We start from the raw sequence: 23,309 nt of genomic DNA, 5'->3' as shown, positions 1-23,309 counted from the left end.
CAACAGAATAGTATATAGTCCCTGTCCCTACCCATGTATCTCTCTGAGTTGCTACTTCCTCCACAGCCCTATAATCTGAGTAGAAAGCTCTCCTGAATATTTCCGTTGTGCAACATTTGCGGAAAGCCAGGAGAATGGGTTTCCTGACCTCTTCAGGCAGGCCATTCCATAAGGCGGGGGCTACTATAGTGAAAGCACTTGTGTGGGCAGCTGTTGATTTTACCCAAGTGCAGGGTGGTTTCGGCAGAACGCCTTGTCGAGATGAGTGAAGCTGCCATGGCAGAACATAGGGGACAGCTGGTCACACAGATATGATGGGCTGTCAATGAAGGGCTTTGAATGTGATAGTCATTACCTTGAATTGAAACTGGTAACTGAGGGGAAGCCAATGGAAAGATTGCAGAATGGAAGTGATATGCATTCTCTGAATTGCTTCTGAGAGAGGCAAAGGCGTTTACCGGAACTACCTGTACAAACAGCTAAAGGTGTATGGATTTGGGAGGAAGAGAAGGAGAAGGGCAAAAGCATTCTAAGAACACCTGTTCACACAGAAGGAACTTATAATTAGTGAGCCTGTAATCAAATCTAAATTTACAGGAAACCCTCAGATTTGTAACTTGCCAGAGCCCACATGGAAAAAACTCTTTCCTTAGCTCTCTAACTAAATGTTCATTCCACCCCCTAGGGTACAGCTACTGGCCAATCATATCACACTCCACTCATCCATCCAACCCCCTTATTCTTTCCTCAGAGGCCTGCATTTAAACTCAGTTACAATTATTAAAAACCCCACATGAGCAAGCAGAAATAAAATCTAAATTAAATATATTACATGCAAAACATTATAGGGCTCCTTATTCTTACAAACAGATACTTGAGATGAAGGAATAAGGACATTACAATGGTGTACTCAGACTGCCATGTGACACTGAGACCACCACCTCTCTACAAGCCTTAAAAGTGGAAAATATGTAATGTATTTGTGATATGGCTATTTGCTGTCCTAACAATATATTTCATCCCTGCTGTTGAATGTTGGGGCTGGGCAACTTTTATAAGTTTCTTATGTGTGTATTATTTTCAAATGCCATAATAAAATATTGAGTTCAGAAAGATTAATAGAGTATTGTGACACAAATCTTATATGTGCATATTTTTTTTCCTTCTCTTTCTTTTTACTTATTGTTCTTACCAAAAGTGTGGAGTTGCAGGGAAGTTCCAATGCTCATATAATGATAAAAGCCAATATAGTGGAGCAGATTATCGAAATATTGAGTGTGCCTAATTCAGACACAATAAAACATGTTCATTTTGGGTGTGTCTATTTTGGTACCTCCAAGACTGAAGAAGTAATTCTTCACAATAAAAGCCCAGAGCCCATGGACTGGGTGGCCATCCTGCAAGATAATGCTGTTGGCGGAGAGATGGTAAGGAAAGATACAGTCTGTGTTTTCTAAACTATGTGCTTCTCAATAGTCTTTCCCTTTTGCATCTGTGTGAAAGTGGATACTAGTATAAGAGGGAACGAAAGTGTAGATTTTTTATAAATCACTTTCTGTATCACTGTCATCTATATGTATAAAACCCAGTTTCTAGTAGTTTAACACACCCAAATGAGGGCAAGGCACAGAATCTGGGTTCAAACTATACAGAATGGCTTGGCTGTGTTTTAGGACATGCGGAGGAGTCAAATCCCAGTCCCGATTACTGCTCCTACTAGGAACAAAATTTATTAGTTATTTCCTTCATTTGTCATCTGCTTTTTTCATTGAGACATGAGACAAATTATAGAATTATTTAAAAAAATGCAATAAAGACTACATAATAAATACAATAAAACAGTGCAATAAAACAATCATGCAGAGAAATAATGAAATAAAAATAGTTTAATGTATTCAGTAAACAATGTAATAGCAAGGGGATAAAGACAAAATTAACTACAATTTTTCACAGACAACTGAACTATAGGCCAGGTTCCTTTATAAGAAGTGCCCTTCTGAATACTTCTGTTTTACTACAGTCCTATTCCTTTTATAAGAATGACCTTCTGAACAAGATGCAGAATGGAATTGTTTATTGTATTTATTATATTGGTCTTTATTGCATTTTAAAATAATTCTGTAATTTTTCAAATGTTTCAATGAAAAAAGTAGAGGATGTGCAGTGGAAGTTGCTGAAGGTCTGGTGAAATTCCTCCAGTGCTTCTCCTCCATGATGAAAATATCACCAATAAATCTCAAGTACAAGAGTTGTGTTGGTGGGAGATGTGAAAGTGCTGTTCCAAGTCAGCTGTGAAAATGTTGATGTATTGTGGTGCTGTGTGAGTGCCCACTGTGACACTGAGAGATCTCTGTCTTTTGGTGCTACACCTCTGAAGATGCCAGCCACAGCTGCTGGCGAAACGTCAGGAACTACAATGCCAAGACCACGGCAATACAGCCCGGAAAACCCACAACAACCATCGTTCTCCGGCCGTGAAAGCCTTCGACAATACAATATCATTGAGCGCCCATGAGTTCTTGTATTGTGAGAAAGGGAGAAAAAAACTTCTTTCTCTGCCATCTCTATCCCATGCATAATCTTGTAAACCTCTATCATGTCACCCCTTAGTCGTCGTTTCTCGAATCTAAAGAGCCCCAAGTGCTTTAACCTTTCTTCACAGGGGAAGTGTTCCATCCCTTTCAATCATTCTAGTTGATTGACTAGTTTTCTCAACTTGAAAACAAGAAAACTTTTTAAAAGTTCAACTACAAATATTGGAAAAAAGGGATATGTTTACAACTACTTAAGATGCTTTCAAAGCTTATGACTTAGATGGAAGAGAATAACTCTTTGTAAAAATTATTTCTTTATTAATTAAAACATTTAGTTGCCTTTCCATGTGGTTCAAGACAGCTTAACTCTTATATTGTCTTACAGGGCACGGTCATTCAAAAGAGCACAGATGCTGCTTTGCAAGACTTAAATTACAGTGATAATAAATCACAGCTAGATGTTTCCACTCTGATTTCATGTATTCCCAATGAAGGAACACTAGAGCCTTACCAGAAGATTGTAGTTTTTCTTTGTTTTAGTCCAAAGTAAGTATGTATTGTGACTTTAACTACAAAGATTGATGTCATAAATAGGTATCACAAACTAACTTCAAATATATTCTCCTATATGCTTGAGCCAGGATTAATTATCATCTTTCTAAAGCTGTAAAAGAATGTGGGTCTAAGGCTGAAATTCAAAAGACACTTACCTGGAAGTAAGCACCATTGAATGACATGGGACTTACATCTGAGTAGATGTGTTTAGGATTGCTTTCTAATTCTGTAACTTGTTTACCTAACTGTTCCTATGGATATAGGAGAACATTCTTGTTTTTAAAGGCTGTTTCCTCTTCCTACCACAGTTGGAAATCAAGTCACTGATTATTTTTCAGCTATCTGGCTGAGGCTAGAGTTCCCAGTCAGGAAAGTTCTCAGAAGATTGTTGTGTTGACTTCTGCCATTGAAGATGTCGGAGACTATGCATGCTCAAGTCTTGTGACAATGGCTAGGATGAATTGTGGCCACACATAAATGGAAATTATGAAAAGGGGTAAACCTTGTGTGGTATGTGTGATATTAAGAATGTGTTAGATTAGATGGGAAACAGCACATTGAGAATATTGTGGAGGAACCTTAACATAATGACAAACAAAAAAATCAAGAAAGAATTCAAGTGTTTCTTATTCTGCCAATAAAAAGGTTATGGGTCTATAGAGATAGCTAGATGTATTCCTATAATTAAATAATAATTGTTCTCTGCACATGCCCCAGGTGTGACCACTTGACATCATTTTTTTACCACTCTTTGCTTCAATGCTGCCTGTCTGGGAGCTGCCTGTTGGGAAAGCTCTGTAGGACTACTGTATGCTTATCCTTCAGTTTTGCCAGGGATACCACTCTTCAGATGACCCTCATAGTCCTGCCTCTGCCCTTTTAACAGTTTATAGATATCTACAATGATTTAAGCTGAAACTAGGAGCTTCATAAAAACCCAAGTTTGCCAAGTGATATATATTCCTCTAACCTGAAACCTTGCAGGTTATGGTGACATATATCCCCCACCTCTTATAATTATTCATTATATAAATTATGGAGACATGCAGATGCAGTCGCAAAATAAATTCTTGTAATTAATTTTCTAATTTCCAATAATAACAACAATAATAACAATAATAATAATTTTTTTTCTAATTTCCCTTCCCTCTAAACTTTTCTCCCAGAAACTTCAAAGTTAAATGCAAATTCTACAGCCTGCTTGGATTTAGGAAGCCAGTCGGGTTGAAACAGAAGTTTCTAAAGATGGAGGAGAGGATGAATTTAGTCTTTTTTTAAAAAAAGAAGAATCATCATGTTAAAATGAATTTGTTGTTTCTTAATTTTTTTTTTTGAAAAAGTGGCTGAAAGCTGTTGGACAAAGGGGTGAGGGAGAAAATACTGTAGGTTTAGCCCTTATATTTGAAAATCCAGTCTTAGTTCCCTGAAGCAACCTGTGGAAATGGCACTCTGTATGTAATTAGAGATTTTTTTTCCTTTTAGAACATAGCCTAGTGTTAAAAACAAAATTCTCGTCAGGTCTTGGTACAAGAATTAAGTAATTCTAGAGACAAATTTTAAAAAGTTAGCCATTTTAATCTGTTGTAGCAAAACCAAAAAAGAGTCTTGCGCTACTATAAAGACTGAAAAATCTATTGTTGCATAAGCTTCATGACTAAAGGATATTTTATCACATGAATGAAGTTATTCTTCGATCAGTAGATATAGATACAGAGGAGGAATTGTGAATAAGGTAGGTTTACCAGTGGCCTACCTATGGTGGCAAAGCTCCTACCTTTGTGCTCTAACATCTGAGTTTAATCAGTGGAGCAGTGGGCAGAAAAATTGTGTGTGGTGAAGAGGAGAGAAAATATTGCAGATGTGGTGACAACACTTTTGTGTGATCGTCTGTGTTTACCATAGATATTGGGGGAATTCCTAGAGGAGGGTGTGATATTACTTCCAGGTTATCACCTGAAATGACATCACACTGCCAGTGCTGCTCCCAGATGCTGCAACATTCAAGAAGTACAAGATACTTATAATGACCATTTATGACAGCTATTTGATAAAATTAAATCTACTGTTAAATTCTAATCCAGCAATTACTCACTCAGCAAGTATCTTTGCTGCTATAAATATGGTGGTCTTTGTTTCTTTATAAACTTTCTGCTTATAATGAAGAACAATTGTAACACCCATTTAAATGCTTCTGTTACAGAGCCATGATCCATTTCTATGAATAAATATTACTTATTTTGTTTATATCCCACGTTTCCCCCCAAAGCAAGATACATCATTCTCCTCTTTGCTATTTTACCCTCACAACAGCCCTTGTGAGGGAGGTTAAGCTGAGTGTGTGTGAGTAGACCAAGGTCAACCAGCAAGCTTCTATAACAGAGTGGGGATTTGAATCTGGGCCTCCTGAATTCTTACATTGACACTCTAAGCACAACGCAGCACAAGCTGTCAATAATTAATGTTAAATGAATGAAAAATAAGAGAAAATTACATTCCAGTAAATTATAGGTTATTTTCTATGAACTCATATTGTGTTGTTTAGGAACGTATGGTAAGGGGTGGGAAAACAGGGATCCAAATTGTACCTTGAGTATGGTGGCAAAATACCTTAAACAATCCCTGGAACGTGGGTGTCAGTAAGGGAAGGGACATAGATGTTGCTTAGGAAACCTCACATTTTCTAATTCGTATTTGCAGCCTTTATTATTTAAAACTATAGTCCTTAACATGGCTAGTTTTTCTGTTGCACTTGTTAGATACCTAATATACAAATTTTGTGAATTTTACAGGCAGTTGAAAAGGGATGTTAAATGTGATAGAACCCTGTCAAGACAAGATTATGCTCTGTTTCTAAAGTTTGAAACTGTAGGAAGTACAGATGACTTTTTGCAAATGCTGACTGAGGATAACAATTCTACCAGAGGTATAGTACTGATAAATATGACACGTGAAAAAAAATTCAGAACTGAACTTTTAACTGCATGTTTTGTAGGAAGAATATGTTTTAAAAAGTATTTGCTTATACTTTATAGAAACCCATTAATGTAACCTGTACAAGTGAGGACCTTTTGAGACCGGGGGGTGGGGGTGGGCGGTTTGGAGGAGGAATCCTATCTTCCCCCTCCTTAGCTCATTTACCCATCTACATGTGGGCTTCTACTCCTCCACCACTGCAGGGACCTGCAAGAAACTCATGGAGGAGGGTGAATTCTGCCCACATCTTCCACCATTCTACATTCCTGTCCCCATTCCTGCAGCTCTGCTCTCCCACCAATCCCCCACCCTACCTCTCTGCCCACTCTTCCACCTGTTCCCTAACCATTTTGCTCTCTCCCTGACTGCCTTGCCACCTCTCTTGTTACTCTGCCTGCCTGCCCTTCCCTACTACTCTGTGAGGAATGAGGGTGGAGGAGTAGCATTGCCGTCTCCCTCTGCATATATGGCTCATGCTGTGGTGGTGGATCCCCCCTCTTCCGTCTTCCATGGTGGGTGGTTATTTGGGGGAGTTTTAACCCCTCTCCATTTTTCCTAATTCTCTAGGGTTTTTCTAACTTTCAGGATTTTCCTGCAAACCTGGCTGCCCTCCACCCCAAGTTTGTAGAAAGATCTCCTTTGTCTTTATATGATCTCAATTCATGGATTTAAGTGTCCACAGGTGGGGTCATTTTAAGAATTAGATGTATTGATTGATAATAAATACCTACATTAATAGAGAAAAATGTCTTTGACTGTTACACAAAGGCTGGTAGATATAGCTGCAAATACTTAGTTTCTGTGCCACAAAAAACATGTGTATGTTTTTAACTTGTGATTATTGCAGGCAATGGTGTTTCTTAAAGGCATATTGTAATTTTAAAAAATGAAGTAACATGTCTTCTTACAGTATATGCCAACCCAAACAAGCCTCAGGCACAGTTTGTAGAAGATACTTTATTCTTTGGGGTGGGGAAGCCCCTTCACCTTTTGTGGCTTGGATGTCAAGAATCATGCCCATTTTATCATCCTCTTTTGTCATCCTCATCATGAATGCAACACCTTGTGTCAGAGTTCTTTAGATATCAATATGCACTGATGACAGATCTCTGTCCAGGCCTGGTATGATTGGCAGACTTCCAGAGTCTGTTAAGTTCCTCACCTCTGTTTTAGTCCCCTATTTTAAGTAGAATCTAGCTTAAAATTTGGTAATTCTACAGAAATTTTGCTGTAAATGTAGAGATTGGGGAATTTCTCAAGAGACTGTCACTGGTGCTTTGGGGGGCTGTACCAGAACCAGGAATATTTTCCCTTCTTGAAAGTTTTCAAAGTCTGAGTCAAGCATCTTTTGCAAACAGTGTACTTACTTATTTGAATTGAATTTTTATGCCAATGTTTTCTTTTAGTTTAAATATGATTATAATTGTATATTTCATACGCATTTATAATGCATTGTTGCTTGCCTCAAGCTTTTGGAAGGAAGTCTGGCTACAATGTGCATACATATAAAAAGTCAGGTACCTGTGTGTGTGTGTGTGTGTATGTCTTTCTATGTACTCTTTGTATAAGTAATTATTTGCATTAATCCTGTATTTGTTACGGTTGTAAGCTCTTAGGGGCCTCAGGGTCCATCCTTCAGCTGTCCACCATCTTGGTGACCTTTCCCCAGAGGGTTACCCCAAGCCCCAGATATGGGAGAGTGGGGCAGAGTTACTTCACCCTGAGCCTTCACTTCCCTGGAGGGATGTGTGCATGCACTTTCTCTGTCATAGCTACTCTGGACTCTTCCTTCACTTGGCTGCAGAGCCCTCATTTATATCCTCTCCAATCCTCAGCCCCCCTCCCCAGTTCCCAAGGCACATGCCAATCTCAGGGTCAGAAGCAGGAGCACCACCTGGAGTGGAGGGTCCAGCCTTTGTTTAGTTTCCCCTTCCTGTGGATTTCAGGGCTATCCGAGCCTTAGGTTGAGGTGGGGGAGGAGGCTGGGTTCCTCCCACTCTGCTCATAGCATCCCTGCCTCCTGCCTGGGTCTAGAGACATGAAGGGAGATGGAGTGGCTGACTTCCATGCTTCCTCCAGGGCTGGTGCAAGGGTTGGTTCTGATGTGACCCTCTTGGCTCTCAGCCAGCCTGATGTAGGGCCTATGAGGGCACCTTGTAACTAGGCAGCATAGTTGCCTCTTGCAGGGGCCACTAGCCTACTGTGCAGCTGGGGGAGGCAGGCCATGGCTGCCAGATTGTTGGCTGTTTGCTAACCCATGTTGCCCCCTCAACAGAGCCTGATGAGTTGGGAGTGCTGCGAGTGTGGCCTTGTGTGTTCCAGGGAGAGGGCGGAGGGCCCACAATGGGGAATGTGGTGGCTCTGCTCCTGGACAGAGGTGCATTATGTCAGTTCAGTCTTTTATAGAAGTATTTATATAGAAATAAAGTATTATTGTATTATTTATAGTATATAGTGGTTGCTGTCCAAAAGTTACTGTCACCCTTTTCACTGGAAATTTTAGCTTATTCTTTTTACTCTCTCTCTCTCTCTCTCTCTTTTTTTTTACAGAGAACCATCTTCATAAAGTTGAATTGGCTTTGACAGGCTCAGGACTCCCTGTCATGTTAACATTCAGCCCAGGACCAACTGTTAATTTTATGGAATGCTTCTTGGGTGAACATACAGATATTGTTTGCACACTCATTAATCAATGTGATACTCTTCCTGTAGCATTTGCTTTTCGTAAGATTGCACATTTTAATATATGTCCTGAAAAAGGAAAAGTAAAAGCAAAATCTTCACAGGTACTGCATCTTCTTTGTTTCTATCTACCTACAGTATAACTTTCAAAGTATTTTTCATTATGAAGCATTCAGTGCTGCCCTAAGCACCATTGCTTAAGATTGGACTGATTGTATAGTGGGTAGAAATGTAAAATTTCTGGAAGTTTTTTACCTGTTGAAAAAAACCCTATCTACCCCACCCCACCCCACCCCCCGAAAAAATGAAAAATTGGGGAAAAATTGAAATATATTCAATACTTGACTTTCTTATAAAATCTGAACTTATTTTACTGCTTTAATAGCACAGGGTGCATAATTATCCCCTTTTCCTCCCATCTCTTAATTATCCATTTAATGTAGGCAGTAATGGACTGGGGTAGTTCTCACTGTACAAACAGTGAGGCTGAATGAGGATGAGAAAAAATTAACATTGCTATGTGAAACTAGAGATTTTCACTTGTTAGAACACAAGAAAAAAGGCATTTATTTATAATCAGAGGATTTTAAATTCTGAAGCTTTAAAGAAGCAAAAGCAAGCCTGATTTAATAGTCCTTTTAAACAAATTAACTTTCTATCTCTTCTGCTGAAATGCATTAATGTCTACGTGTTTGTCTCTTGTCTTTAGGATGTACTGTTTTCGTTTTTCCCACGTCATATAGGAACATTTAAAGTGAAGCAGGTGATAGATATCATTGGTCCAGTGGCAACGAAAGATTGTTTACCAAATCTGATGATGAGATCTTTTCATCAAATACACTTAAAGTTTTCTGGCACTTGCAAGTCTGTCACAAATAAAGCTGTGTTGAAAAACAATCTTGGTATGTTAAGAAAGAACACAACAACCTGAAAAGACCACACTAACAGTACATATAAACATGAAATAACAAACAGGACAAGCAACTAATAGTAATAAAAAGAAAATAAAATTTAAAAAGATAGGAACAAAAGAAAGAAAAAAACCCTAAACTACAAGTTTCGTAACAAATAAACTTTGTTTACTGTTTATTGCTTAAATAAAAAAAAATTATAACTAAAAAAAATGAAAACCAATCTTGGTATGTTAAGAAATGCAGGTGAAGGTTCTAATGAGTTTAAAATAAATTCTCACGGTTCTGGGAGAATTCAGTCAAACATCATAAAGGGACTGAAATTATAAGGTTATTACTTGGTAACCTTTTCACATAACAACTAATCTGAATGCTTTGGTGGTTCATTGAAATGTGGCTGTCTTGTTACTCCACAATCCTACAGCTTGAGCTCAAACTAGGGTTGCCAGTTCCAAGTTGGGCAACACCTGGAGATTTGGGGGGGTGGGGGGTGGAGCCTAGGGAAGTCAGGGATTCAGGAGAGACTGGGCCTCAGCAGGATATAATGGCATAGATTCCATCCTCTGAAGCAGCTGCTTTCTCCAGGGGAACTGATTTCTGTCATCTGGAGATTAGTTGTAATTCTGGGAGATCTCCAGGCTGCACCTGGAGGTTGGCAATCCTAGCTCAAACAGACTAGATGAAGATTACTCATCTTGATCCGTCCAATAACTTGCGAACTGCTGGCTCACGCAGCTTGACGGAGTGGTTTAACTTTCCATGCAAGGAAGGGAGAGGTTAGAATTAGGATATTTAATGTTGGCTGTGAAACATTATTGGATTTTGTCAGGAACCTGAACAGCAGAAGATAGTATTTTCTATCCTGAACAATTAGGGCATATTTTAAAAAGGAAACTGGAGTAGGTTTTGGAATAATAGATAGCTTTGCTTTATCATGATTGTAGTAATTTCTGCCGAAGCTGTTATGAAATGTGTATTTTACAATAGTTTTATGAGATGATTTTGTTGTAATTTTGGGGGGGTTTATGCATGATGGTGGTAATGGCATTGGGCCAAGTTTGGAGTTAGAAATTGAGTTTATTTTTATAAATAAATCATGGTGCAATGGTTAGGAACAGGGAGAACCAGGTTGAAATCCCTTCATCTGCTAAAAAACCCACAGGGTGACTTTGGGCCAGTCACTCTCTTGAAGCCTTACCTACTTCACAGAGTTGTTGTGAGGATAAAATGGATGAGTGAGAAATGTGTATGTTGCCCTGAGCATCTAGGGGAATGCTGGGATAAAAATGTCATAGTAAATAAAAATTATTATTATTTGTATAAACGTGTACATTAAGATTTAAGAAGATTTTATTACAATAATTGGTAATTTTTTTCTATTCTATTTTTTTAATATTAGCTGCATCTGGACTGTGACTTTGTAGAGTTTCTGTCTCATCTAGGGTTGCCAGGTCTTCTTGGCAACTGGGGGGGAGGGAGGAACTTACTAGGCTTCTTCTCTTTTGCTTGTGTGTGTATGATGACATACCTTCCAGAAGTGATGCATCTTGCTGACCACAGGAGTGCTCCTGTGCTTCGTGCAGGGCGCGTGAAGCACGGAAGCATTCCTGCAGCCAGTGTGATGATGTCACTTCAGGAAGTGATGTCATAGCACACCAGCCAGAAGCGCACATGCACACAAAAGAGAAGAAGCCCAATAACTGCCATGCATTTGCCCAGTGAGGGGCAGGGAATTTGCCTGCCTCTGATGGGCACCTGGGAACCTTAGTCTTATTTGATCTTGTCAAGAAGACTGGATTAATCTTATATATACAAACAAAAGATTGGTATAAATTATAAATTCTTTGCATTTTCTGAGGGAAAATTTCCCGCCATACTATGTACATAGGGGTGTGTGTGTGTATTCATATATGTATATTTAGATGTGTATATATATTGGTAAAACAAGTATGAATATGATTCTTTGCTTTTGAACATGTCATTTTTGTAAGGAATCAAGAATTCTATAATTTCAGGAAACGAATTCATTTGTGCCTTCTATTTGAAAACTTTATGGACCCAGAGATCTGTCAGTGGGAGGTGCTTATGGTCAGGGATTGTTCCTGCATTCTCCTGTTCCTGGCAGTTTGTTCCAGGCTCAGGGTCCCAGGGCTCACATAATAGCTATATGGGTCAGGAGCTGTAGTGGGGATGGGGAAAAATTGCCTTCTACTTCATTTTCTATAAGCAGAGCTACTCTTATGCAATCGAGGGCAATTTTCCTCCTCCTCACTGCAGCCTCCTGACCCACAGGACTGTTAGTCCACGTGGGTCATCCAACCCTGGGAATCAACTTTCCAAGGGTCAGAAACTACTGCTACAGATAGAGGAATATGGGGAAAATCTATGATCGGTGTGTCTGTGGACTGCTGGATATAACTCACTGTATTTTATTTAAATTCTAATCAGGTTATAATACCATTGGTTTCCATTTCAATAGGAGTACTTGTAGCCAACAAGGAGGATCATGTAACACCAATGGCACTGCTTAAATCTGATCGAACACAAATTCATGATCATGTTCTAAACAGAAACTTTAATAATGCACTGGTAGCTCTTCCTAATGTTCGTCCAACTAGTATACGGCCCAGTGAATGGAATAACAATTACAGGTAATAGGAAACAGGTAAAAAGCAATAATCAAATCCCTCCCTAAATTACTATAAATTTTTAATATGACATTTTAAATATTTTGTCATAATGAATACAGATATATAGTAAATGTGCATTCAGTTGTTTTTTACTTGTGGAGAAAGAAGAGTTTGCCAAAAAATTATTTTTCTTTTCAAAAAATCAGATTGTAACTATTGTTTGTAATGGTTGTCTTTTGAAGGGTGAATTCATGGTTTACATGCTGGTTACAATTAGTGAAATAATCGAGATAATGAATAATATATGCTTTGTAGCAAATGGATCATCTGTGCATCTAATGAAGCTGCATTTTTGTTTAAATATTTAGGACTATTTTCACAAAGGTTCCCAGATATAATTATGTCGATCCAGAATACTCTTACACAGCATATGAAGAACTGGAAAAACAAGCGAATAAAGATTACTATGCAGACTATATTCGAAATTTAAGAAACCGTCGTTTGCATAAAGGAGCTTCTAGGTAAAAAGTGCTTCCAAATAACCTGTCTAAATTATTGTAATCTTCAAGCATTTTATAGATCAGTAGCACTATTGTTTACTTCTTTATTTATATGCTTTTAGGAAGAGCCACAAATCTTAGCATGGCTAATATGTAATTTAAATTTCAGAGGTAACACTATGCACTTGAATGAGGTTGAATACAGTGAAAACTTTGTGGATAACATGCAGAGATTTAGATTTTATTGTAACATGTTTGGTCGATTAACCTTTTAAAAAAATTAGTTCCTACTTATTCAGTGCATCCTTGAGTGCTGAATCACTGATTTGATATATATGTCCCTCCAGCTGCATTGGCTTCTTATATTGCTGAAAAATCATGAAGGTTCACATGTGGAGCCAGCTCAAGGGGTGGAGGGTAAGAGGCAAGGTGACGGAAGACATGGTCATCAGGTGGAGTTTAAAAAAGCCACAACTTTATTGATTGTAGCTTTACAGAGCATTGGCAGCTCACGGGGCTGCCAGCTGATGACTCCACATCCCCTCAGCTTACCAGCTGAGGGGGAAACTGCAGGATGGCAGTCAGTGGGAATCCATGTGAGCGTAAGTTTCTGTGTGATTCCCCTGCCATCTGGGAGTGAGCACACTCCGGCAGCCCCTGAGCTGGGCTTACCCCTTCTGTGCCTTGCTCTCAAGATCCTTTAAAGGGATTCCTTTCCATGGAAGGCTGGCCATGGCTTGCTGGCCATGTTCCCCCCCCCCCCAAAGAATCCATGCCCCCTGCCAAACCACCATAAGAGCCCCACAGCAGCTCCTGCCAAAGCTCTTAAAGCTGTAACCAACCCTTTAGACAGGCTGAGTCAGATGGGTAAAGTTTGGAACCCATACCCTTTTAAGGTATATCAGCTGACACCAGTTTTCTTAACAAGAAATTTCTATATTCTGAAAACATTATATAGATGGAAGATGTTATTTAGAAGGCATTTGTAATTGAAGTGCATCAGTTTTTCAGGTGAGGTGGGGTGCCCACTAGTCTTGCTTTGTTTATAGTTCTGAATGGTAGACTACAGCAGACAGGGACAGGTGCAAAATATCTCTTGTGTGAGTAGAGAACAGCTCACAGATCTTAAAATGCAAGCTGTTATATTTACGTTCAGTGTTTCAGTATTTTACTTTCTGCACACAAAATGGCTGAGTTTTGTTTCCCTGTTCATTTCCTCCTTCCAGGATCTTTGAAAAACTGAATAATTCTGTTGAGATAGGGTTACAGCCAGCATCAGGGCTGAAATCACCAAGGTTAAAAGCTTTACCACAAGATAAGTTTGAGGGAAATGCTGATTTTGAAATTGGAAGTAGCCTGCTAACTAGTCAAAAGTTAGCAGCAATTAAATCTAAATCTATAGAGAAAGAGGTAAGTTAGATTACTGAATTATTAAGTATAATGGTTTGTTTCTAGGAATCATCTCTATGTGGTCTTTCCCTCATACAGCTATATATTAAAACTCTCCCAATCAATTGTATTTGCAGGTTGATCTGTTGCATGTTAATTTAAAAGTAAGTTCTAGTGATTTCAATGAGACTTGGGCATAGGAAAGTAGCTTTAGTGTTCACAGCACTTCACTCTAAGGGCCAAACTACAAGATATATTTTTAAAAGGCTGGGTCTGCATTGCCGAGATCCAACTTGCATAGCAGCTGTAGGAAACATTGTTTTTAAAGCCTACAGAAACCTACTTTGGCTTAGGGCTGTGGTGTGGGGGAAACGAGAGACTCCCATGACTTTTTCCTGAACCACAGTGGTCCTGTGAGTGGAGGTGTTTTCATGAGATGCGTATGCTCAGAATATTCTATGTGCTGCTCCAAAGATATGCAAAAATCTCCCCATCAAGGCCTTTTCAGCTCAGGAACTAACACAAACTCAGTTTAGAGGTGTTACATAGGCCTAATTCTGGTCAGGACTGCAGCTCAGAGGAGATAAGGTGGTTCTACCTTCAACCGTTCTGATTTTCTAACCTGGAATGACCCTGTAGGATGGTTATTTAACATATTTGGAGGGGCTGCTTGTACACTGAATGCTTGCACGTGTCACTCCCATTGAGGAAACAATGCTCCTTAGGTCACTTTGGGTTGGGAAAAGGGCATGTGGGGAAGGCAGTAACCCCTCCTCTCCTCTGCGCTGTGGTCCTGACCAGAATTTATCCTTATGGCATTTCCAAATGGAGTTCACATGGGGAAATCACAACTGGAGTCCTGCTATAGGTGCCGAGGGCATTCGTGGTAAAGTTGCCAGTCCCCTGCTGGGGGGTGGGGGATCCCCCGCTCCCACCCTACACACCCTGCCTCCACTTACCTGGCCAGTGGGGAAAAAGGCAGGGGAATGTACCTCCTGGAGTGTGCTCCTGAGTGGTGTGGTGCACACCTGTACTCCAGAGTAGGCTGATTTGGGCCCAAACAGGCTGAATTGGACCTATTTGTGGCCTAAAGTGGCCCACTGTGCAGCAGGTCTCCAGGGCCCTCTTGGCAGCACTTCTACACCACAACGGGCTGAATCAGGCCTGTTTGGGGCTCAAATTGGCCTGCTGTGAAGCACAGGAGCTCTCCAGGGCCCATTGAGCTGCCCCTGCAGAGTGTGGGAGTGCTCCCAGGGTGGTATGAGGCCCTGCACAATGACATCACTTCCTAGATGTGATGTCATTGCACAGTATGGGAGCATGTGCACGCGAAGACATTTACAAAGGTGATTCCCAGGTCTCCTGCCTCCCGCCTGATGGGTCTGGCAACCCTAGTGGTAGATAAGATTTTTTTTTCAATGTGGTAAATGTGATGTGTAGCTTGCCCCTTTCTCTACACAAGATTGCACTGTAGTAGTACTGCCATATCAAATTTACCCCCTCCTTTAAAAAAAAGATTTTTTCAAGATAAAAAATTCCTGTCTGTAATTAATGTGTAGCTGTTACTGTTTTTCTTGTGTGTGATCAGACAGCTTTAGGTAGTGTTTATGTTGCAGTGGTATCTTGTTTTGAGTGTCACCTGAGTAAGCTCTAAACTAACAGTGAAAAACTTCCTAAACTTTAGCTCAAAAGATGTGTTCTCAATTTCTGCAAACACTTTACCTGTTGATCTTTGGAGTAGTTTCAGCTTGAATTAATCCTCCTGTAGAGTGGTGCTGCTGACATATTCCTACCAGAAATGTTTCACATTGTTTTAATGACACTGTATTGGATGCTAATGGTAGGCTAGAGAATTCAGAGATGACACAGTACTGCAGTTGGACTCACAAACAAACCCCTTCTGCACAGGCCAATTTTGCTGTTTCAGTTCCCATACTGCATCTTTTTTTCATGACCATCTGCACCAGATTTTCTACCATGAGTAGTCACTCTGGCTATTTTGAAGCTTTTCTGCTGCTTTCCTGCGAGCACTTATATCCTGACTTTTTAAAAAATCTGTTTTTCATTTTGCTGTTTTCCCATGCACACTCTTTATGCTGTCTTTAGTGTTCCACCCTCTACTCTCACCCTTTGCCGGCCCACTTCATTGTGATTGGCCACTGTTGTCTATTGAGTCACTCCCCCCTCCTTTACATTCCTCCTCCTCCCCTCTTTGCTCTCCCACTCCTTTAATTTTTTTTAAAAAATCAGCGTAAGATTGATGCACCAATAGCTGAGAGGGAGAAATCCAGGAAATAGATTGATCCAAAGTTCCAGTGATGCATTGATTCATTGTGTGTACAGGAGAAAAAAAGAAAGGAAGGGAAGACTATGATGTCAACAATGACAGCATCGATGACAAAAGCACCAGCACTTACCAATTCTGATGCATTTTGACATGGTGCAGACTGAGAAGAATGGCACCACACTGACGAAACATGAGCGATGTGAAATGGCCCAACCAGCCAATTGCATGCCTTTTGGCTTGACTTCTGAGATAGTGAGGAGTCATGTTCCTGGCGCAGAAGGGGCTATAGTCTAAATCAGGGTTCCCTAACGTGCCCATGGATGCCATGGTGGCCACAGGCACTTCCTCCTGTGCCTGCCGTGTGCTTCAGGAAAGTAAACTAGGGCCATTGTGAAGACAGAACAATTTTGTGTGTTTATGTATGCGTTTCCCCTTTTGGTACTCTTGTGCATAAGTTTATCTTCCATTTTCTTCTCTCTGTGTATATATGTATTATCCTCCTTTGGTGTTTTCTGTATGTTTTTTATTCTCCCGTTTCAGATCTTGATTTTCTTCTCTCTATGTGTGTTATCCTTCCATTCCTCATCTATCACCATCTTCGCTGTGTTAGGGTAGGATGTAGGTCCCTCACCAGAAGAAATCAGTTTAGCGATCTGGAAGGAACAGCTCAGCAACAAGGCTCTGAGTGAAAGTCTAATTGAACTTGCTTTTGTTGTAGCTCCTGCCTGCTGCTTCTTCAGTTGAGGATTTTCAGCAGTAAAACAGCAATAAAACAGTTGCTTGGAGCAAACACTAGTGTTTCAAACATTCACTCCCCACTCTGTCTTCCCATTTTCAAAAATAACCAACCGTCATGCTCCACAACCCACGTAGGCTATGGAGAGCAAAGAAGCTTCATACACTCCTCCCCACATGCAAATTAAGTAGTTTCTTTACTCTGCCCTACAACCTACATTTCCAAAGGTCTACGCTTAAATGTGAGGAGTACTGACCTCTGCCATTTCTTGATGCTAATACACAAGGTTAATTTTTCCTAGAAGCTGTTTCCTCTTACAGACCTTCCTTTATCTCTCTTTACATGCTCACTCATCTTCTGTAGATGGCAAATAGATTATGTACTGAGTTTATACTCTTGAACAAAAGACAATTTATGTATTAGTATGTGGTTATTCTGTTGGGCATTTTCATAGGATAATGAATGTCTTCATGCTGTGCCATCCTCTCCACAAGAGAATGAAGATTGTAGTTTAATTTTGACACCAAAGCAGCTTCGTCAAATATTAATTGGTAAGTAGTAGTCATTAATAAGACTTTTCATGCATTTAAATATTTCATTTTGTTGACACAAAAAGCACATCCATGTTTTTTAAAAAAATAATTTTCAGGTAAGACCATACTTTTTTATTGAACTAACCTACAGTGAAATCAGTGGTAGTTCTTCATACTATGCAACATTCTTCTTTAGGTGGTAAAACACAATGCAGTACTACTGAAGATCCGTAGACAAATTCAGAAATTTAGAAATTACTGAACTCTCTGACAAATGACTTCCTGCACTTTAAATGTTTGATATATATGTATTTCGCATCTGTTCCTTCTAACTTGTTTTATCTGAATTATGAAAGTTTTGAAATTTTCACAAATGGACTAATTGAATGTAATGTTTACAAACTGGTATAAATAGATCAACTTTCCAGGATCTGTCATATCATTAGAAAGTTGTGTGAACTTCTCATTCCAAATTCTTGATACCGTTTAATATTTGGAATAAGATGGGAAAGTATTTTTTGTATATTATTACAAAGAAATTGTATTATTAATATGGGGTAACTGGATATTACAAGACAAAACATTCTCAGATCATGAACACTGGACCAGTTCAAGATGCAAACATGTCACAAAGCCTACCAAAATATCTTATAAGTCAACCAAATCATCACAACTACTTGCTCTTCAGCCCTCTAGATATGTATATAGATTGCAGCATGGGCTATATATTCACTCATTGCAATGTTCTATGTTTGATAAAGATGAATGCATAAAGTTTAATAACTTATTGTGGTTTTTTTCTTTTGTTCTCAAGTACTATACATTTCTAGACATTTGAGTTTCCTGTCTTTATATGTCTGTTCCTTTCAGGCCCTTCTACGATTGACTTTGGAGAGGTTTGTGTGCATTCTACATCTATCAGAAAAATGCATATTGTAAATAATCTCCCTGTTCGTGTTTGGATACAAGTAGGAATTGAAAGTGAAGAACTACAACAAACTAGCCCTTTGTCTCATGTCATGCCACCTCATTCACAAACGTATATTCCGGTTGTGTTTGAGACTGACAAACTAGGAAATTTTCAAAAGTAAGATTTCACATTTGACTCTTGATCTATGCATTAATTTAACAGCTAAGAGACATGGAATGTTTTGAGTAAGGCTCTGAGAGGAGACTATCATACTTTTTACTGCTAAGTAGTAACAAAAGGAACATTGCAAATCAAGTTTATCAAAATGTTTCCATATGTTATGGCTTGGTTCAAGAGTCTCATTCTTGATCCCTCCAACCAAGCTTTCCGTAGTGCTCCAATTCCTCCCTCTTCTTCATTTGAGCAAACCATAGTTTGCAGTGGTATCTGAATTGGGAAAACCATGGTTTGTTTTTAAACCAGAGAATCAAACCAAACTCAGATTTGGAAGCATGCTATGATTTTCATAAAGTATGTCCCAGCATACCATTGTTTTTCCTCCAAAAAAGGGGAGGGAGAATCAGAGTGTAGAAGGGGAAGGGACGAGGGAGTGCATGAGCCTGCAGACCTGTGCAATGTAATGTCTGGACTGGACTAATTGTCTTAAATAGCATTTGGGATTCAAGTCTAACAGTCAGTGCTGTTTGACAGTTGGAGGGCAGTACTTAATTTATGTAGCAGGGATATTGCTTTGTGTATAGTTGTACCAGTTGTGTTTTAAGGTACTAGTTATTATATATAATAACAAAAAAGTGTCTAGCCCTGATTTCAGAAAATTTTAAGCAGACAAGTAATTTTTTGCTTTGTGAAAAGATAAAATTGTATTTGTATATTAAATAATAAGAAAAGTGGAATGAAAAGTTTATTACATTTTAGTTCCCTGGAAAAAGAATATTGTGTAAAATAGTTTTTGCTGCATTTTAATTAAATACAGTATTCCACTGTATTTTAAATTCATACTAATGTGATTGTCTAGATGACTATTGAAACCTCCTAGGTCTCATGAAATTTTTTTGTATTACAGGTCCTTTATGTATACAATAAATCAACATCATACTGGGCATGTGCTGGTGGTAGCAAAAGTAGCACCTGTTGCCTTGGAGCTATCAACAAGGGAGCTGACTTTGTATCCTACTTTTAGTTTCTTGGCTGAAAGTGGGTTTAGAACTACGGTCACACTGTATAACCGCAAAAACTATCATGCGCAATTCACCTGGAAGCCTGTAATCACAGATGAAGGAATGGCTTTTTCCATATGCCCTGACAAAGGTATATTGTAACACTATTTCAAGCAGTGATCAAATAATGAAATGTGGTCTGAGAAAATATTTTAAAATAAGTCTGAATTTAAACTGCTGATCAGCAAAAACCATATCTGGCTTTCCAGAATAAGAATGAAGAGGAAAATGCAGAGATGTGATCAAGTCTGTTTGTTATTCAGAATCTTTGGCCAATTGTATAATGACATGTACTTGAGTTACTGCCTGACATTGTTAAGAATTAAGGTTGTTTCTCTGTTAATAAATTGCTAGTTGACTAATCACTTGATCTTGCTTAATTGCATATGCATAAAACAAAGATTTTGGAGGAAAATAATGGGTTTAATTTGGGGCATATTTTTTAGAAGATTCATCAAAATGTCTTTCAGTCTGTGGACCCTCTTCTCAGGACTAACAGCGAATGCATTCTCTGTCTGTCCATTCTTTCCATACATAAAAGCATTATAGCATGGTTTTAATTGTAAACTGCCTGAAGCAGGACTCTAATGTGGGATGGAAACATCCAAAATAAATAAATTAATAAATATTTTGCATTCTCTTGAAACTCTTTGAAACCGTGAAGCGTGTCTTTATTCATCATTAAATAGAAATTCTCATTTTGTTTGAGTTGATAGGCAGAGTTATATGATTTGCCTATATTAATGTACATGGTTAATGAGAGCTTATTTAGGAATGAGAAAAGTTGGAATCATATTCTATGAGAGACACCCAGTCAAATGGAAACACTGATTTTCTATTGGGCCAATTTGCATAAAGATCTAACTATGAGCAATGACATTTTTTCCCAGTTCTCTTTTATTTACCTGAGTGGTTAACAAAAGTGAGAAATCAAAAGGGGAAGTATCAGTGTTGTTTGTGCATAAATAAAAATACATTGTGAGACCCTTTGCAGTAAAGCTGGTTTCCCCTAGAGGCATTGCCTGATTAACAGGTCCTCCTTTTAAATCTCTGTAGTGGAATTTAATCAGTGTTTCATCTCTAATTAAATCTTTGTTTTTATGCAGTACATTTCTGCACATATTTCTTTGCACAAACACTAGTAGCATCTCTTAGCAAAGTACATCTACAAACTGGAAATGTGGAAAGCAGTACATTTCTGCACATATTTCTTTGCACAAACACTAGTAGCATCTCTTAGCAAAGTACATCTACAAACTGGAAATGTGGAAAGCAGGATTTCAAATAAGATTTCCAGTTATTTTTATCAATACTCTTTATAGCAGATGTAATATCTTATTCCTTTTCATATTAATTTAGGTACTGTAGAAGCCTGTAAAGACTTAGAGTGTGAAGTAGTTTGGCATCCAAGTTTCTCATCTCCAGTAACTGGAGAATTTGATTTATGTGTGCATCAAGGAAAAACACTTAAATTAAAATGCTTCGCAAAGGTAATAATATTTTTTCAGTTTGCCTTAGGAAAATCTAACTGTGTGTGATATTAGCCTCAGTTTAAACAAGCAACTTTCATCTTAAGTAATGTAAAAGAGGTCTGAACTTAAGCTGAGTGAACCATGGAAAATTAAAAGGAAAAAGAGGCATAACATAACTACAAACAGGAGCAAGCCATAGTTCATGGTTCAGGTATAATAACAAACTATGGTTTACTGTGAAAGTGGAAGGCCAAATCCACACGCACTCACCATCCGCTTATCTTACACAGTCATGGCAGTTGGGTTCATTCCGCTACCATGCTGTGCATCATCACATTCACCCTCCCAGTGTGTCTTCGTGGAGCAATCAGTTCTCCACACGCCACTGAGTAAAGCATTATAGTGGGCGGTTCCCTCCTCCGTCGTCAGCGTTGACGGCGCATGTCACTTCACTTTAAAAAAAAATAATAATTAATTTTGCACTATACCGATATTCCGACTTTTAAGAAATGGCAAGGTCCCCTCCCCCTCAACTTTGATTGGCCCATTTTTTGCTCGTCACAGACCACTTTCTAACAATTGGCTGGTTGTTATGGCGGGCAAATTTGAAAATAATTTGTCACATTAAAACATTCTCTGGAAACTCTGTTGCTCACAAAGTAGGTTTTCCGGTATACCGATCTTCCTTTATTGTGCAAATGTGCTATGAAAGCCCATTTTTTTAAAAAAAAGGGTCGGGCAAAAACAGATTTCCGCCATTATCACGTGGTATGGAAAGGAGGCGCAGTGATGGCGGGGAACACGCGGAATGGGAAAACGTGTGAGTATCTGCTTGAACAGCGCCGCGGTTGCGAAAAAGGCATGGAAACAAAAAGGAAGTGTAGATTCAGCCAAAGCTTTTACTAACATGCAAAGAGAAGAAGGGGAATAGATAAGTCAGGCTTGTTTATGTAACTATAAGTCATGGTTTGTCATCATGTCTGAATAATGTCAAAGAGTCTATAGCATAGATGAACTAAGGTAGCTTTCCAGGCTACTTCTTTGCCAATGTCACATGTCACTCAATATGGTAGTCAGTTTGTAGAAACATTACAGGGTACAGAAAAGCCTTGGAGATCTGTGATTGGCAGGTTCCCAAACATATTCTGCTAAGAATTCTAGTTTGAATCATGTGATCTTATGCATTACTGTTAAAACAGAATGTTTCTGTTTTACTATAGCTTTCAATACTTGCTTGTTTAGTTTAATAAATAGTTACTTTATTTCATTTTGCTTCTGTAGTTTATTATAAGTTTGTATAGGTCCATCAGTCACTGATGGCCCTATCCTTAATGAATATGGTGACTCGTCATCAGCCATGGTGACTGACTAGTCCCTCCCTATTCAGAGGCAGTAAACTTCTGAATAACAATCCTAAGAGGCAACATCAGGGGAATAACTTGGCCTTAATGTGCATTTATGGTAAAACATTATTAGTTTTTGTTTTTCTTTCTCAATTTTAGCTTGGTTCCACCAGTGTTCAGTTTAAGGAACAACGGATAACTTTTAACCATGCTCCTATACATTTAACTACCTGCAAAATAGCTATTCTTCAAAACGTGGGACATAATCATGCCTACTTCCAGGTGAGACATACCCCAGTCTGGATAACTGTAGAATCCTTCCTGCTATCTCTGCCTGCCAAGCCTATGCAAATACTGCTGCTGGAATGCTCAAGATGGTGGTTTTTGGAGGCAGACAGGCTTATCTCTTTGCAGCAATGGGCATAGAATCAAGGTTTTCTAATACTTGTTGTGTTCACAGGTTGTCGATGCCAATCCTCTTCCTGGAATGGTTATCACTCCTTTTCAGGGTGTAGTACCTGTGGGAGGTCGTACTGAACTCAAAATCTGCTTCACACCTAATGCGTTAATGAAATTTGATAGCAGAGTGGAGGTACCAACATATGAATAACTATAT

General features: G+C 38.9%; 1 protein-coding gene across 1 annotated transcript in view; it reads left to right on the top strand.

Annotated features, from left to right (window-relative positions):
• Positions 1-23,309, top strand: part of LOC129326233 (cilia- and flagella-associated protein 47-like) — a 45,347-nt gene that overhangs the window by 10,720 nt on the left and 11,318 nt on the right. The window contains exons 5-18 of the mRNA XM_054974395.1: positions 1,199-1,427; positions 2,920-3,080; positions 5,879-6,012; positions 8,613-8,848; positions 9,454-9,646; positions 12,135-12,306; positions 12,654-12,806; positions 14,012-14,195; positions 17,652-17,748; positions 18,601-18,817; positions 19,725-19,969; positions 21,238-21,368; positions 22,853-22,975; positions 23,154-23,285. Coding sequence (XP_054830370.1) covers positions 1,199-1,427; positions 2,920-3,080; positions 5,879-6,012; positions 8,613-8,848; positions 9,454-9,646; positions 12,135-12,306; positions 12,654-12,806; positions 14,012-14,195; positions 17,652-17,748; positions 18,601-18,817; positions 19,725-19,969; positions 21,238-21,368; positions 22,853-22,975; positions 23,154-23,285 — 2,407 coding nt within the window. The remainder of the gene's footprint in view (positions 1-1,198; positions 1,428-2,919; positions 3,081-5,878; positions 6,013-8,612; positions 8,849-9,453; positions 9,647-12,134; positions 12,307-12,653; positions 12,807-14,011; positions 14,196-17,651; positions 17,749-18,600; positions 18,818-19,724; positions 19,970-21,237; positions 21,369-22,852; positions 22,976-23,153; positions 23,286-23,309) is intronic.

Source organism: Eublepharis macularius, chromosome 3 (assembly GCF_028583425.1).
Source record: "Eublepharis macularius isolate TG4126 chromosome 3, MPM_Emac_v1.0, whole genome shotgun sequence".
NCBI classification, from domain to species: Eukaryota; Metazoa; Chordata; class Lepidosauria; order Squamata; family Eublepharidae; genus Eublepharis; species Eublepharis macularius.
The sequence above is the reverse complement of the archived record's forward strand: the minus strand, read 5'-3'. Positions and strand labels throughout refer to the sequence as shown.